We start from the raw sequence: 16,027 nt of genomic DNA, 5'->3' as shown, positions 1-16,027 counted from the left end.
CCAGGCAGCATTCCCTGTTTCTGCTGTGCCACTCTTTACACATTCATATTTACATCATTATTATGGAAATATATTAAATCAGTTGTTGCATAATTACATCATTTTTAAACTAAAAATATTCTTTTGTGTCAGGAACAAGACCCCTATGAGAATTGACTACCATAATGGTAAAATACAGTATCTGTGGATTTGTCCATTCATGGGGGATCTCTACAGCATATCCCCATCAAATGGTGAGGGTTTCCTGTACACTTCACTTAGTGACAGAACACAAATGATAATCAGAATTTCACTGGCAAAGGCCGATCTCAGAACAGTTCTCAATCTGGGGAAGGATAAGATAAATCTGATGGTACCTTCGCTGGCAACCCATGAGCTTCATGTACAAAGGTGCTCTAAACGCAACCTTAGAGGGAGAGAAACAGGATTACAGGCATCTGATTTAGTTACCAGAGCTTGTCAACTGATTATTTCATTCTGTAGTTCACACGTGAAGGAAATCACTGCGATGTTGAACAGATTATCTTTGTACATGCACTGTCCTTAGACAGTGAAATAAAAGTATAAGTTAATCGAAAAACGACATATGCTTAAAGAAAGTATTTCAACAAGATAACATGCTCTTACTCTATTTTCCAAGAAGCTATACTTTCATCTTCAAAAAGTTCTTCTTAGCACCAAAATACTTACATAGAAATATATACTATATATAAAAACTAGACAGGGAAACTAACAATGAGCCCTTTATACAAGGTAATAGACGGCAACCCTAACTTTCTGAGTGCCATATGATGAACAACACTAATGATGCCTGTGTTTTCTAACTCTTTCAATATTAAACAAAGCAAACCACCCTCAGTGATACCATCTAAAAACACACATTAAGTTCAGTTCCATGACATGAGTCCCATCTATACCCATTAGATTTGCACATCTAACAAAACTTTATTTCTCTGAGCTGCAATCAAGATGAGATTATACCATGCAGTACAATGTTACCCTTATTAAGGTCATGCTACTGTTGTTGAAATGTGCTGCACTGTCAGTGACGACCTTTTCAACAGCACTGAGTACGACTCATTGACATAGGAGATTTAGACTGCCTGTAGTGCGGCAAACTGATCACAGAAGCTGCCCAGCACCTGCCGAAGTCTAAGGAGCTGCACAGCATTCATTCACACATTTATCTGCACAAAGGCCAAAAAAGCTACTGGTCCTTTTCACTGTTACTGAAGTCTGCCATATTTCAATGAACAAAATAAAAAGCAACAGATGACCTTCAGGAGTGTGATATGATTCAGCCAGATACTGTATTTACAAGGGTGGGCGAGGGGATAAGACTAGGCATAGTGACTGAATGAGCACATAAAGCCTAATTTTGATTAAAATTACTAAAGACAAACCTCAGAAAATTAAAATGATAATTATAAAACCATGGTCTGTGAAGTACCCCTCAGCAATCAAAGCACCACTAGTCGTAACAACACAAACAAGGCTGAAATTTGGGAATTTAGATCAGATCAAAGCATAAAAGCACAATATTTGTAGGAGACTCAGACAACAGAATAAGAATCGTGGTCACATTTACATGCACCAAAAAATCCCATTATTAGGTGGAATATTCAGTATTTACACATGACCCTCATGATATGAACAGCTTATTCTTAAAAAAAATATTTTGAATAAGACAGTGTTCTTGATGCAATGGTTTGGAATATGAGCAGTGAGATACTCTTTGTATTCCATCTGATAGCACTAGTCACATAAACATCATCATATTCAAAATTCTTACTCCTTTGGATTAATTTAATGTATACGTGCATGTACATTGTGCAAAAAAAAAAAAACTGGATACAACACTAAATAAGGTAAACACTGCAAATGACTAGTGAGAAGTTGTGCACTATTACTACAGTAATACCTATGAATGAAGGCCAAATTTGTCAAAATGTCAATAATCCCAAATAGGAGACGGCACCATGTAATAATGCAAGCATCAAATTCAAGCTCTTATGTCTTGCGACTGTCTGAATGATATTTGAAAAACGAATGAATGCACCACTCCTGTTTGTTCATTGTTGACTACTTATGTCCATTCTAAAAGTGACCTCATATTGTCACGCTATAGTTCAATCCAATCACTGTCTGCTTGTAAGCTGTAGTAATGAGTATGATATACAATTTTGCATACGTGTAAACAATTTACTCTGAATATTGGTTTGAAATTCACATATCGGTACTCAGAATTCTCAAGTAGCTCGAATATTACCTGTGTGTAAATGTCGTCAGTGATAGTACGATAAAATATGCAGGATCCAGCTCCCATTCTCCACCCACACGCTCCGTACAGTGACTGATTAAAGAAATGCAACTCCAGACACCACTGCGCCTTACAGTAAGAGATCATTTGCTTTGGTGACTTTCAAAACAGATTTCAGTCTAGCCCATCATTGCTGACACATACAGTTCACAATCCTAGACAGTAGCTGCGAAGTATCCATCCTAATTTCTGAGAGTTTCCAGAAAAAAAAAATCACATCTTTTAATCTGGTAACATCAAATCATCTCCCACAACACAAAATGAAATTCACATGATATTTACATCTTTCTTTGTTTTAGTGGCAGTTAAATACAAAGTTCTGGCCTAAAATTGGCCAAAAGAAAAACTCAACTGAAAAAAGAATGAAAAAAATCTTGGAGAATGCTCTTCTCACTTAAATGTCTCACAAAGTGGAGGGAAAAATGTCAATAAAGACAGACGTCATCTTTCCACAGTCTAAGGTTTTGTACCAGCAGAATCCATTTCTCTCATGAATGGATAGAAAGTATAGTTTTAATTGCATAAGATGCAGATGAGACCACAGAAGTCTAATCTTTTTTAATTTCCTTTGGGTTTGGGCATGGTCAACTTGTTGCATCTTCCAGTGATTGTCTTCCTCAGGGCAGACCTGCTTATGATGCTATGACGTGTTGTTCTTCAGATGCTGGGTCTGGAGCGGCTTCACATGATACTCATAGATCTTTAGAGCCGGGCCCAATTTTATTGACAATCCAGTCAGGACATCATTACGAGTCATCAACAGCAGGGACTTGCCATCAATTTCCTGAAGGAAATAAGAGCTGTTGTGAGAGTGTTGCTGTAAAACCAAAAATCATTAAGAAGTAAAAATAATGTTAAGTATCCTTCATAGCACATTTTCGCAATGGAAAGGTAGTACAATCTTGGTAATCTAAATTTCAAAACTCACCATCTAACCCACATAGACTGTTTCCTACCTTGTCTTCTCTCCTTAATCTCCCCCCCCTCAACCCTCCTCTGATCTCTCTACAGATGACTCTGTAGATCACTTCAACCAGAAGATTACAGACTTAAAACTCCCTCTAGTCACCACAGCTCTCATCTTCCTCTTTGTCTTTTTCCTCCCTCCCATTCCCCTTCCCTTTTCTCCCTAAATTCTCTCCACTTTTCAGATGTTCACCGACCTACCACATGTGCCCTGAATCTTATTCCCTCACCTCTCCTTCAGACCATCGCTCTCAACCTTCTCCCATTCATCTCCTCTCTGATGAATTTGTCACTCACCACAGGATTGTGTGCCTGCAGCCTTCAAAGAGTCACACCCCTGCTGAAGAAAAGGACTCTAGACCCATCTACTATCCAGAATTATTGACCAGTCTCTCTCCTTCCTTTCCTCGACAAAAAAACCTGAACGTGCAGTGGCTAACCAACTATTCTCCTTTCCCTTCCAGAACAAGATTCTTGACCCCTTTCAGTCTGGCTTCAGGGCTAGTTATTCCACTGGGACCGTCCTCTTCTACATCACTGAAGCTCTTCAATAAGCTACAGCATCCCTTCACTCCTCAGTCTTGATTGTTCTGGACCTTTTTACAGCCTTTGATACAGCGTCACACACCCTCCTTCTGTCCACCCTGCCTACACTGGGGATTTCTGACACAGCTCTCCTTTAGGTTCAATCTTACCACTTTGGATGTTCATTCACAGTGTCCTGAAATGCTGGTTTGTCTAAAACCCACAGTTTGCTTATGGGCGTCCCTCCAGGCTCTATACTCAGCCACTTCCTCTTCTCTCTTTACATGCAATCTCTTGACTCGGTTATGTCCGCCCATGGCTTTTCATATCACTTCTACGCTGACGACACTCCACTGTTCCTGTCTGATCCTCCATCTGGCACACACGTCTCTGTGCGCATCTCAGCTTGCCTGAAGAATTTTTACCCTGGATGGTGGATGGTGGATAGCTCAACCTGGCTAAGACTGAGGACAGTGAATGGGAAAGCCCCTCATAACTCCAATCAGTCTTCAAACCATATGTACCAGCCAGATCAGTACACTCTGCAAGCTTGGGGAAACTGATTATCCCCTCCCAATGGGTTTGTTCCTCTCAGCCACGATGCATATCTGTACTGGCTGCCCAGTGGTGGAAGTGAACTTCCCACAGGGGAGAGGACAGCAGAATCACTGGTCATCTCTTCAGACTGCATCTCGGTCCACTTCCACTTACTTGCCACTTATTTACTTGTAGCATTATGATGTGTTAAGGACACTGTCATCTAGTGACTGTGTGATATATATGTGTATGTACTTGACTTCCCTATTTTTCTAGGCTGTCCAATTTCAGATTAGCACAAGTTAACTTATGTGCTTAAATGTTGTGCTCACACTCAGTGGTCTGGGAGTGTTGTTAACCTGGTCTGACGCTGTTGCTCATTTAACTTACTGTTATGCATGTGTCTCACCAGAGGGGGGCTATGTAAAGCAGAGGGATTCCCAAGAAGGTGCTACTTGTTGTGGAACAAAGTCCTGTAAGCAAACAAAGAGCCAAAGACAGTCTGTCAAAAAAATGAAAAATTTCTCTGCTCTACCTGATCCTGGAAGGCGTTGGCCTGCTCATCAAATCCCGCAGCTTTGAAATAATTAACAACATCAGTGACAGCCCAGTCTGCAGGGTCAGGCAGCTGCCCATTCTCCATGAGGCTGCAAAGTAACAAGGAGGAGCAAACAGGCTGGTCAGTCACACAAACAGCCATATTTCTGTTGTCAATCAAACAAGCCACTTTGTAAGTTCTTTTACTGTTAGCAATAAGGTTGTCATTATACTTAGATGTTGAAGTTATGTTGTAGGAGATTAATTTCATTTATCAGGAGAGTGATGAACTATCTTGGATGAATTAGTTAACAGCAAAATGCAATACGTGAAATTTCTTACTAGAAATAGCTGCAAGGCTGCTGCTTACATTGCTAGTTGGTTTTCATTTGATTTAGACAGCCCCTGTCATATGAACCAGTCCACAATCAAGGCTAAAACGGGGATAATATTATGCACTGTTTTTCTGGTTTTGCAGATATCTAAGGAGCCTGGACATACATCCAGTTCTAAAAGGTTTAGGGGGTGAAATGCCAGGAGGAAGCAGGTTCCAGAGAGGACATTTTGCAGCAAACATAAGTGGAGTACTGGTAATGTTCACCTACTGTGTCCTTTAGATGACAGTGAAGTATGTACCATAAACAGCAAAAATGTGTTTTAAAATTTCAGCCACTCAGAGAAACCACTCATGGAGTAGGCATTCACGATTAACATGGAGATTAATGGGTTTAAAGCACGCTAGTTATACATATAAGTGCACTGGGTGTGTATATTGATGTTCAGGTGTTTGAAGGAAGTGGATCCTGCTATTCTAGTTGAGGTTGTAGTTCCTGCATAACTACATTGACAGATGTCAATGAAAGGCAGGTTTCATGATATGCTACTGAGAGTGGATGGCTGGCTCTGAGGCTGGAGGACTGTGGTATCTCCTTTGCTTCTCAACCTTGTCTGAAAACAATTCACAACTCATAACATGTATAACCATGTGTTTGATGACTGACCTTTTGTTGTCCACTGAGCCATTTGCCTTGTTTTCCATGGCACCTAAAGAGAAAAAAAATGTTGAATGATGTTAATGTTGTCAGCAATTAGAACCATAATATCAGTGTAACAGCAGATTGGTAAGTAGGATATGGCAGTTTACTCTGCTTATGTTGAAGTCTTGCTCTAGTATGTAGGCCTACCACTAAAACACTATAATGTGAAGAGTACTCTAATATACGTTCACATATCTGCTCCACCCAATCACCAGTTTTTCATCTGTCAACATCAACAGAGGATACGAACATGAAATAAAACAACAATACCAGAAGAAATCTATAAATATATCTTATTCAGACCGTTTCCATGGCTGTCAGGAACAGAATGTGGTGTGAAGCCCACAGAATTAAGAGCTGGATCAAACTGTGTAAAAATGGCTAGCCTGAATATGATGAATATGATGCCATTTCAGGAAAAATGCTGAGTTCAAAGGCCACAAGCATTCAACCAGTTGCTGGATGAAGAGTAAAGGTTTGTCTGCTCACCAATTCCAATGGGAGATTGAAAACAACCCTACCAACAACATATAATTACAAAAGTTCTGCAAACACATGCATTACCTGAAAATCCTTTTCAAATATTGGGTAATAGTGTGACAAAAGTTCACACTGGCTAATGCACATGCTTCATTAGCTATATTACCTACTAATTTTTACCTACACTAATTTTTAGTATTTGAACTTGGAAGGCTATCAGACATATCAGCAAAGAAACCTTTATCAAGGACCACCACAGTCCAACATGACTTCTTCTGTGCTCTCTGACCTGGAGCAGCACTCGCAGTCAAAGTACTCATTTATAAAGCCTACAATAACACAAGCACAAGTAGAAATTTAGTGATTACAGAAAAAGAAACAGTAATTTCTTGAGGGAATGGACCCTCCATGTAACAAACAAGGAGATTTGCAGATTAGCTACATCAAGGCCCTTCATTTCCTTCATGTTTTCCAAACAGTATTACTCCTATCTTGTGATGTGGAAGTAGGTATTTATGTTAAGTCTAATCACTTAATTTTATTATAATCTAAGAGAAGCAGGCATGTACAGGACAAAAAGAACACCTGGATCCTAAAACATCTGACATCTAGACCCCAACTGACAGCATATCAGTGCCAACACAATGCAAAGGTATGGTGTACGTTTTACTTCAGATCAAGACTTTTTTTTCTGTCGGGAAAACAGTACACTCATACACAAATAGGAGCTTCCCTTCATGTTTGTTTTGAGCACAAATGCACGTCACATTACCCATTAACCAACTGGGAACAATATCCTAATCACAAGGCAACAATACATGAGGTAAAACTGAGATCAGTGTGGTTGGAATAACAAAGCTGGGAAAATTGATTCTGCAGGATCACGACAGAAAACATTTTGTTCCATGTAACTTACCAACAGCTTTCTGTTTGCCTTTGCTATGGCGCTACTGCAAGCTACCTGAAGCCATAAACTTTGACCTTTTGATAAGCTCAATTTGAGACCATGAAAAAGAATATAACATATTTATATGCTGCTGTTGTGACACTGCCACAGACGTTGAATCTGGATCACATTTTTTAAAACTACCTAGTAAGGCTGGAACACATTTATAATGGCTAAACCACAGCCTTATTAAACTGATGAAACTTAATTTCATTGTTTTGTATTTACTTCATATATCAGCCCCTGTCAGCCCCTACAAGCATTTTAAGATTATTTCAACTCAGCAATCAATTCCTAGCAATCATTAGCCTGTTGTCCAAAACCTGGCTACTATCTATTGCTAGCAAGCTCACAACATCCACAGCTGTAAGCAGCCTAGGTAACAAACAACTTATAACTACTCTAGCTCCTTATCATTTAACTGGTTAATTATTACAGTCCACTAAGGCATTATTTAATTACAAGGCAGCCAGGTGAATAGAATGTATTACCAGACAGTTAATATGTAGCTCCCTCACAATATTAGTGCTTTTATAATTCTACAGTTAGCACACTGGCTACTTTATTTCCAGAAGAGGACACATCCATGCAAAATGCTACGCTTGGATGATGAATTAATATGTATCATTTATACTTTTTTATAACAGTGACGGAAAATATTAACAACACATGTACTGCTGTTTTGTATTCACATGAAGGAATGGCCACCATGTTGTCAGTTTGAACTTCTTTGTATTTTCAAGCCAATGAAGTGGTTTCAGCTGACTCCAGCTATAAAGCAATGAGTTATGGGTCATAAGCTTTCACCCCTCACTGAGAAGCCGGCAATTTCGCAGACTTGGTCTGAGGGGGCTGTTGAGGGGCCAACAAGTCTCTTCCCATTGCCTGCTAAGGAAATGAGACAAACTTAATATGGAGGTTGGTGTGCTCCCAAGTGAAGGGAGTTAGCAAATGAGGGTAGAGGGAGTGATTTGGGACACAGCCTAAGAAATGAAAAAGCTAGGGGAAATCTCAGCTACATTTTTGTACATTCATCCCTGTCATCTCATATTGGATCAAATAAGAAAGAAGCTAATGTGCATCTAACACTTATCAAGTCTTATCAGGAACGGACAAATACATCCTGTTAGACAACCTTAATTTCTACTATTTAAAAGGAGTGACCCACTGCTTTTGCAGTTGCTTTGTTTGGTTAAGTAAGGCTGAGCTACAGGGAAATGAGATCTTCCTGTACTCCCAACTGCCCTGAAGAGTTGCTATATTTACAAATATGCCCAGAAGACACGGAAGCAAGGCCAGGATCCAATAATTCCAGCAGTGCCCTTTCACACGCACTCTCCTTCACATAACTCCATTTCTAATAGCTCCATCAACATTTTCCTTTTAACTTTAACATGCACCCAGTACCATTCATTACACATTTCTGAAAATTTATTGCACAGATCACAGAGATAAAACATGCTTTTAGGCTTGATCTGTGAACCTTTGCAGTAAAAAATGTATTTTGCACACAAATTACATAACCTACATAAAATGCAATCTAACCATGTATTTTTATTGTAATGACAAATCTGGTGAACAAGAAGATAAAGTGACATCATTATTACAGGGGTATATGTTCCTTTGACTTACATAAACATACACCTACCAGAGGATAAACCAGTATGTTGTATCTGCCACCCACTAACTCCCACAAGGCTAATGTGGCAGGATATCAAGGATGGCATGTCTACTTCTTCCTTAAGCCTGTGTTTTCTGACTGGCTAGATGCAGGGCTGCTGTTCAAGTGGAAAAATGGCTTAATTTAAAACAAGGTACAGTACTTTATTTAGCTTCAGCCTACTCTACAGTACTGTAGAAATTAATATGCACTCTTAATAAAAGCACCAACAAATTAAACAGAACACTTAAATCCCCATGAGTCATTTCCAGAAAATTTGTTTCACCCTGGTTCAAAAGCAAGCACCAAGTCCCTGCAGCTTTGCAATAAGTGTCCACCTATGAATACCAGTATCCACAAAATTATGGGAGAATGTCCCTGAACAGCCTCATGATCGTCCTCCCTTCATGATCCTCACTCCTTTGGAGTTTTGCTAACATGTTAATTTGCCATTTGAGCAATCAATCATTTTCCATTACTATCTTCACATAACTCTCAAACCACACTATACAACTCAGAACACAGTAATCCTTACCTGTTTCCTTGCTGTCTGTTGGTGTTCTTTCATTGGGTGTCTTCAGTTGCAGCACGTCATCATAGGGTGATCTCTCCACGAGGAGCATTGTTCCTTCAGTGCCTCTACTTTAGGTTCTGCATTTCCTCCAGTCCTGTAGCCATCAGTTATTAAACAGACAACAGTCATTCCCCACATTTGTAAAACAAATGCATCGATTAAATCATCATGCAGAATATGTATTTAGTACCTAAATCTCATTGGCACTGGCTCTGTATCACACGTGACTCCAGGAACTTATGCTGCATAATATTAAGGGGTTTCTATGAAAACTTTCCTTACCCTTTTGACATATCTGAGCAAAGAAGTAGTTTTTACATAATTTCACATAATTTAGTTTTCACATTTCAATAAACATTACGGCAAACCTTAAATATACTGGACAAAAAGCTGGCCTAAGGTGTGTTTTTCTAGAAAAATGTATTTCTGTCAAATCTGCTTCAACCACATGACTTTGGGCCAAAACAACAATCTTGACTCATAATGACTCTAAAGCATAACCATTTTAAAAGCAATATGTAAGTGAAAAAAGACCCTTTATAACATACAGGAATAAAAAAAATGCATTTCAAAACAGATTTCCATCAATTTTCAACTTGAATCCTCAAGCAATATATTCTGATTACAGAATTGCAGAGGAATGCAGAGTGAAGAGAAAAATGTAAATGTATTTACTATACAGTACAGAAATGGAAAAGAGCCCACAATAGTGTCCTTATGTGTGAATCTGGGCAAATTGTAACATGATGCTCTGTGATTTTCTTCAAAGCTGGCTCATGTAAGAATACATGTATAACAATATAAACATATGTGGGCATTTGTGTGTGTGTGTGTGTGTGTGAATTTTGTTTGAACATTTGTTCAAACTGGTATGACATTCTACAGAGTATACTGTATGATCAAATCAAATGTCAGAGTGGCACCTTTTATAATTGTAGGGATATTCCCCATTCCCCATAATGGACCTTCCTCTAAAACGTGTTTTTAAACTGGGATGTATGCATGCCACTTTTGTGTGTCTGTGAATGTTTAAGCATTAGTGATTGTGCCCTTAAGCCTCTCACATTCATCTTGCCATTCTTTCACTGTAGTAAGTTCTCAAAACTGCACAAATCTTCAGATTTAGGCTACTTCTGCTCTGCAGTTTTCTTTATAGTTACCCTGGTACCATAACCTGTTTCACCATGATATGTTAAGAATGGCCACTCTGGCCTGGATGGCCAAATCTGCTTTGTGGGGACAAAAAGCTGTAATGTTGTTACAGTGTGTAAAGTTTACACACTGCAAGTGAAGGCCTATTCAAACAGCTTGGAATATAAATTTTACTGTGTGGCCATTGCTGGTGAAGACAGGCTTTTGTCACAAAAGATATGACAGTGAGCTAACTCAATTCAGATACATCAGGTCATTTTCATATGCAAGTACTGACAATATCCTTGTGATGTGTGTTGACATGTCATGACAAAGGCAGGCACTTCAACATCCACAGGGAGAGCTTACCATTTCTGAAGAGGGCATTGCCACAGCTTCACATGTATTGTACCTTTGGGTTGCAACACAAGTTCTCAGGGATCCAATAAGACTAACTGTGCAATGCATCAACAATCAGAGTCTATCTGGTGAATTTCACAGATAACTCTCCTATTATAGTACAGGCAATATCTTAAACCACAAGACACCGCTCTAAATTTTCCTGTACTTACACAAATGTGCAGACTATCATACCAAAATTCAAACAAAAGTAAAGGTGGTATTTTTAAAAATGAATAACCATGTTTGGGATAAGTCTTTGTAAATTACAATGAAACCTTAATTATCTACTTAGGGCTTTAATATGACACCAATATTTTTGATGCATCTTGTGCAGATCAAAAATCATAATCTTAAAATGACTCCTGGGTAGACACAAAACAACAAAAATGTAAAATTAACCATATTTGAAAAATAATTTAAAGATTTTCATTTGAAACTACAACTGTGTCCAGATCTCTGCATGACCAATGCATGATCTGACAGGGGATCATACCAAAGTTGGCCATATTACATGAAATGACCCAAGAATACATTAAGGAGGTTAGAAGCGCTTCATTCATGTTTAACCATTTCTTGAACAACATGCTTCCAAAATGCATGTACAAGCCCATGTATTTTCAGATTTAAAAAATGCATCAGCTATTACTTACCACGCCTTCAAGGCTGTATTTCTACAGAAATTAATTTGATTGCCACTTTCACTTTAGCAGTGCACATAAGAGACACTGTTTCCATCTTCATTTCTAAACATATTCTTGAATTGGTCGAAAGGGACAAGTTGTACCTATTTTCATGAGGGTTGTATGAGGGAAAACCTCTTCAAAGGCTCAGCCTATTTACTTGTCATGTGGACATTTCAAATGGGGAAGAAACGGACGTCGGCAAATTCCAAATACAGTCAAATCATAGGCAAATATCACACGTTTTCTGATGTTTGGGGCTACAGGAGAATTCAAATGATTAAAAACCGATTAGATTTATGAAAGCTGTCAATTTCCACCGTGCACAGACATGGCTGATCAAAGTCGCAGCACTAAGGTTTCCCGATTCTATGGACTGGGGGGGAAAAAAAAAAATACACTCATTTTCAACCACATAAATCTACGCCGATTGGAAGATGGAGCCAAAATGTCTGACTTGCGTTTCTACCAGTACTGACGTTGACAGAGCTTAAGACCAAGAGTCAGTAAAAAGATCTTACATTTCAATCGGGTATTAATGAAACCCAAAAACCATTTTTAATTGTTGTTCTCAGGTGATTCGGAAATTAAACTGATTAATTTTAAAACCCTGCAATCCACTACAATTTAGCTACCACGTCGGACATGTTTCCTCAATGTTTTCACAAAACATCGTTTTCCTGTAGAAACCCTGACTTCTGTCAACTGACAGACGCAACTTAAAGCTAGCTAGCTAGCCAGCCAGCTAATCCCTGTAAGTAGTAGCCCAATTCATGCATCACCAATACTTTGGCTACCCAATGTTAGCTCACTACACCTGTTCAGACCATTCATGTCTTACATTAACATTCAAACCAGACAGCTTTTTTTCTGGCTTGGATCTTCACTGATCTGGCTACGTTGAACTTATTAGCAAAGCTAGCGAGCTAAAAATGACGACGTCGTACCCAGTCACTAATGTTATAAATGGAATCTAACGAGCTTATATACATTTTGTCCTAGTTCACAAAGCTTACCCAACAAAGAAATTAGCTACTGACAATTGCTAATAATACAACAACACAATAATAAAAACAAATCACTACATAATAAAGTACTAATAGGAAAAAGGAACAAAAGAAGAATTCTAGGTAAAATATATCGACCTACCTGTAACAGTACGTTCTTTGCTTTTTTGGCTAGCCAGGTAGAGTTAGCTAGTTATAAAAATGGGTTCACCTCGTTTATTCGCTAGTTAACCTAGACAGCTACATAACATACGAAATGGAGAAAATCTGGTATGACGCTAACCGCTAAGTAAGCCAACAAGGGAACAATCAAATAAATGATATGAAAGACTTTATCAAAACGACATTTGTAACAACATACACGTATTTCATAATATTGCATTAAATGTAGCTAGTGACGAATTACTTAACTTGCTATCCTGCTTTTAAACTACCAAACAAGAAACCATATTAGTCTATCTAGCCAGCTAGCTTTGCTTAGGTTCTTGGATTTTAGCGAGCTGACTAGTTAGCTCAAGTTCAAACCCATCGTTGCTATGGAACTAGCTAGTCTAGCTACCTAATACTAAGGAACAATCTGTACTGCTCCTGTTAAAACGCGAGCATGATAGGTCAATGTATTAGCGGGTGTTAATTAGTATTTTAACACCTACCTAACTGCCAAGATAAACAGGACTACAGCTAGTTAACTAGCTAGCTAATGTTAATGTTCGCTAACACAGCATGTGACATTTAGCTGGCTGAGTAGCTAATGTTAGCAACAGCAGGACCCTGACTGCAAAACGTTTTTGTTTTTGTTTTTTTTCATCCGATTTGGGAAGGAAAACGTCATCTTATTTTAAGGTTATATGTTCATGATTTTTCCCCTTTGTCTTTATAGGAAAAGAAACAACAAAACTCACCTTTTAACGATTAGATTCGATTCAGCAAACAGCTTCCTCCCAGAACTACATTCACATGCAGGGTTCCCAACAAAAATCATCTGTTGTATCCAATCACACGAGACCATTATTGTGTAAAGGATTGTGGGTATGGAAGTTCTAGCGCCTTAACAATGTAGATAAGGTGGATGATTATCAGATGATATTAGCAAATAAGTAGCCATATGTGTACTGTGGTCCGGGAATTCTGTATCTTCATGTAAGTAGTAGTAAATATATCCAGCACATACAGCTTAATCTGCACCGAATTCATTCTATATTTTTAGGTCAGATACCAAAGTGACCTATAATAGTATCTAATGTCAAAATTCCTACGTACGATTTTGGTGATGTTTTTTAAACAAGATGCATTGATGACCCTTTAGCATTTATTTAATTACATTTGTTCAGCTGAACAAATCGCAATACGGAATTTGGATCACGATGTTATGTCAATAATAACAGCTGTGGTGATTGCATACCAGTTATATTGGTGTTTTATAGAACACACTTTGCTTAACAGCAATTTGTCGCACCAGGGGGCACCAAAGAGTATGATGCGGGTCTGTCAGATGCAATTATTTTGAACGACAAAACAACATGGTTACGGTGGCATCATCTGGAACAGTGTCTGCTAATTTACAATATTCAAAATGTGAAGTAAACTAAATGAAGGCAGACACAGAAAATTAACATGTTTCACAAGCTGTCACATATCATTTAAGTAATCGATGTGAATAGTTAGAAGTGCACGGTCCAAATGCACGCTGGTCAACCGCCTATGTCATTATGATTAATTCTAGCGATGAGTAGCTGAGGTGTAAACCACAATTCCCCTTTCTTGTTAATCACAGTGTACACCTTACTGAGTTAGCCTTGTTGCGGTTTTTCCTGTTTCGGGTCTTTAGCCTTTTTCCATTGTTTTGCACCATATTGAATAATGGTAATATTGCTTTTGTCGGTCATTGTTGAGGTCTGCGTTGAAGTAAGTAGCATGCGGTTGATTATTTTTGATCTTTTTAAGTACTATATTTATAATTAACAATGGCTTTCCCGCTTGATGCTCGTTTGCTCGTTTGCTATAAAACCTGGCAACTGCGTATCGCCGTCGTTTTTGCTGTGGTGATATGTAGGCCTATTAGACGATGTTAAATTAGCCTTATAATTTATTTTGGATAAGACCGCCGGCCAAAGGAATAATGACGGTATTACTTGTTCAGTGGGGTCTTGAACAGTTATACGTACAACTAATTATGCTTCATACAGCTACCATAAAGTTGTTCCATGTGCCAATAGAAACAGTTTGCTAAAAAAGGGAATTTTATCGTGGTAAATTCCAACAGCACTATTAAGTACAGTAGTATTCAGTATTCAATAAAAATCTCATTCAAACCTATTTAGGAGCTTGGTGAAAATGAAAACCGACAAACATGGCATGATCAGAGCTTGTAAATTCCGGGCTAGATAAAGGATTTTTTAACTTCCCTCTTAACATGTCATAGTAATATTGAATATTGGTGTATTTACTTTATCAATACTTAGATGGAAGCAAAATGTATGCAATGTGTGCTGACAAATCCACTGTTAAAAAGAAAAAGTAGCCTAAGAAGTAGCAAATGCTTTCGCCTGATAATGCGATATGTGCTCCAAACATAAACTGATATGGTCTGCATAAGGAGGTTTTCACTTACGGTCCAGATGGGTCTCAAGTAAAAATGCTAACAGCTGCACTCTTTCAAAACACAAGCAAATGAAAAATAGCAGCAAGTTGTAGACTATAGCGAGTACCACTGAATCAGCATGTTTTGGTACATTCACTTTTAGTTTTTATTGTTTGAGGGGTGCTAAAAATATTAAACTGTGAATGTGAAAATATCTCTATTGGGTTTTGTAATGTGCTCTGCACTTTTATCTCCTAATTCTTTTACAAGTCATCTGCCAGTAAAATAATAATCCAATAACCATAACTCATGTGATCTTCATAGGCTCTCCCCTTGCCAGAGAAAAACTGCCACGTATAAGTTGTCTTTAGGTCTGTCTCTTACCTGTGGGATGGCCAATCACCACTTGTTCCCTCAGCATTTGTACAGTGATCACCAATGGTCTACCCATTGGAGTGCCACCAGCACCCACAGATTAAGTGGCTGAGGTGATAGTAGAATGATCAGGCTGATGGTGATAGTGAAGCAGACTCCCATTGTTGACATTTGATGGGCATTCTCTAGAATGAGGTATTAAAATCTTAAAGCAGGTTTAAGTGCAGAAAAAAATCAGCTATCAAAATGCAGATTTCACCTGACCCTCA

General features: G+C 38.5%; 1 protein-coding gene across 3 annotated transcripts; it reads right to left on the bottom strand.

The window, feature by feature from the left end:
- Positions 1 to 691: 691 nt before the first annotated feature.
- Positions 692 to 13,773, bottom strand: samd13 (sterile alpha motif domain containing 13). 3 transcript variants are annotated; one of them, XM_036554556.1, is made up of 6 exons: positions 13,705 to 13,760; positions 11,083 to 11,125; positions 9,544 to 9,676; positions 5,887 to 5,929; positions 4,884 to 4,995; positions 692 to 3,104 (listed from the first exon to the last, which is right to left on the bottom strand). In XM_036554556.1, exons 3-6 carry the CDS (start codon positions 9,629 to 9,631, stop codon positions 2,961 to 2,963), a joined length of 387 nt encoding a protein of 128 aa, XP_036410449.1. In that variant the 5' UTR covers positions 9,632 to 9,676; positions 11,083 to 11,125; positions 13,705 to 13,760; the 3' UTR covers positions 692 to 2,960. The 3 variants fall into 3 exon arrangements, with proteins under 3 accessions (XP_036410449.1, XP_036410441.1, XP_036410457.1); XM_036554548.1 differs by lacking the exon at positions 11,083 to 11,125 and having other exon boundaries at positions 13,705 to 13,773; XM_036554564.1 differs by lacking the exons at positions 11,083 to 11,125; positions 13,705 to 13,760 and adding an exon at positions 12,945 to 13,055.
- Positions 13,774 to 16,027: the final 2,254 nt, after the last annotated feature.

Source organism: Megalops cyprinoides, chromosome 2 (genome assembly GCF_013368585.1).
Source record: "Megalops cyprinoides isolate fMegCyp1 chromosome 2, fMegCyp1.pri, whole genome shotgun sequence".
In the NCBI taxonomy this organism is placed as follows: Eukaryota; Metazoa; Chordata; class Actinopteri; order Elopiformes; family Megalopidae; genus Megalops; species Megalops cyprinoides.
Note: the sequence above shows the minus strand (reverse complement) of the source record. Positions and strands in the feature narration are given on the sequence as shown.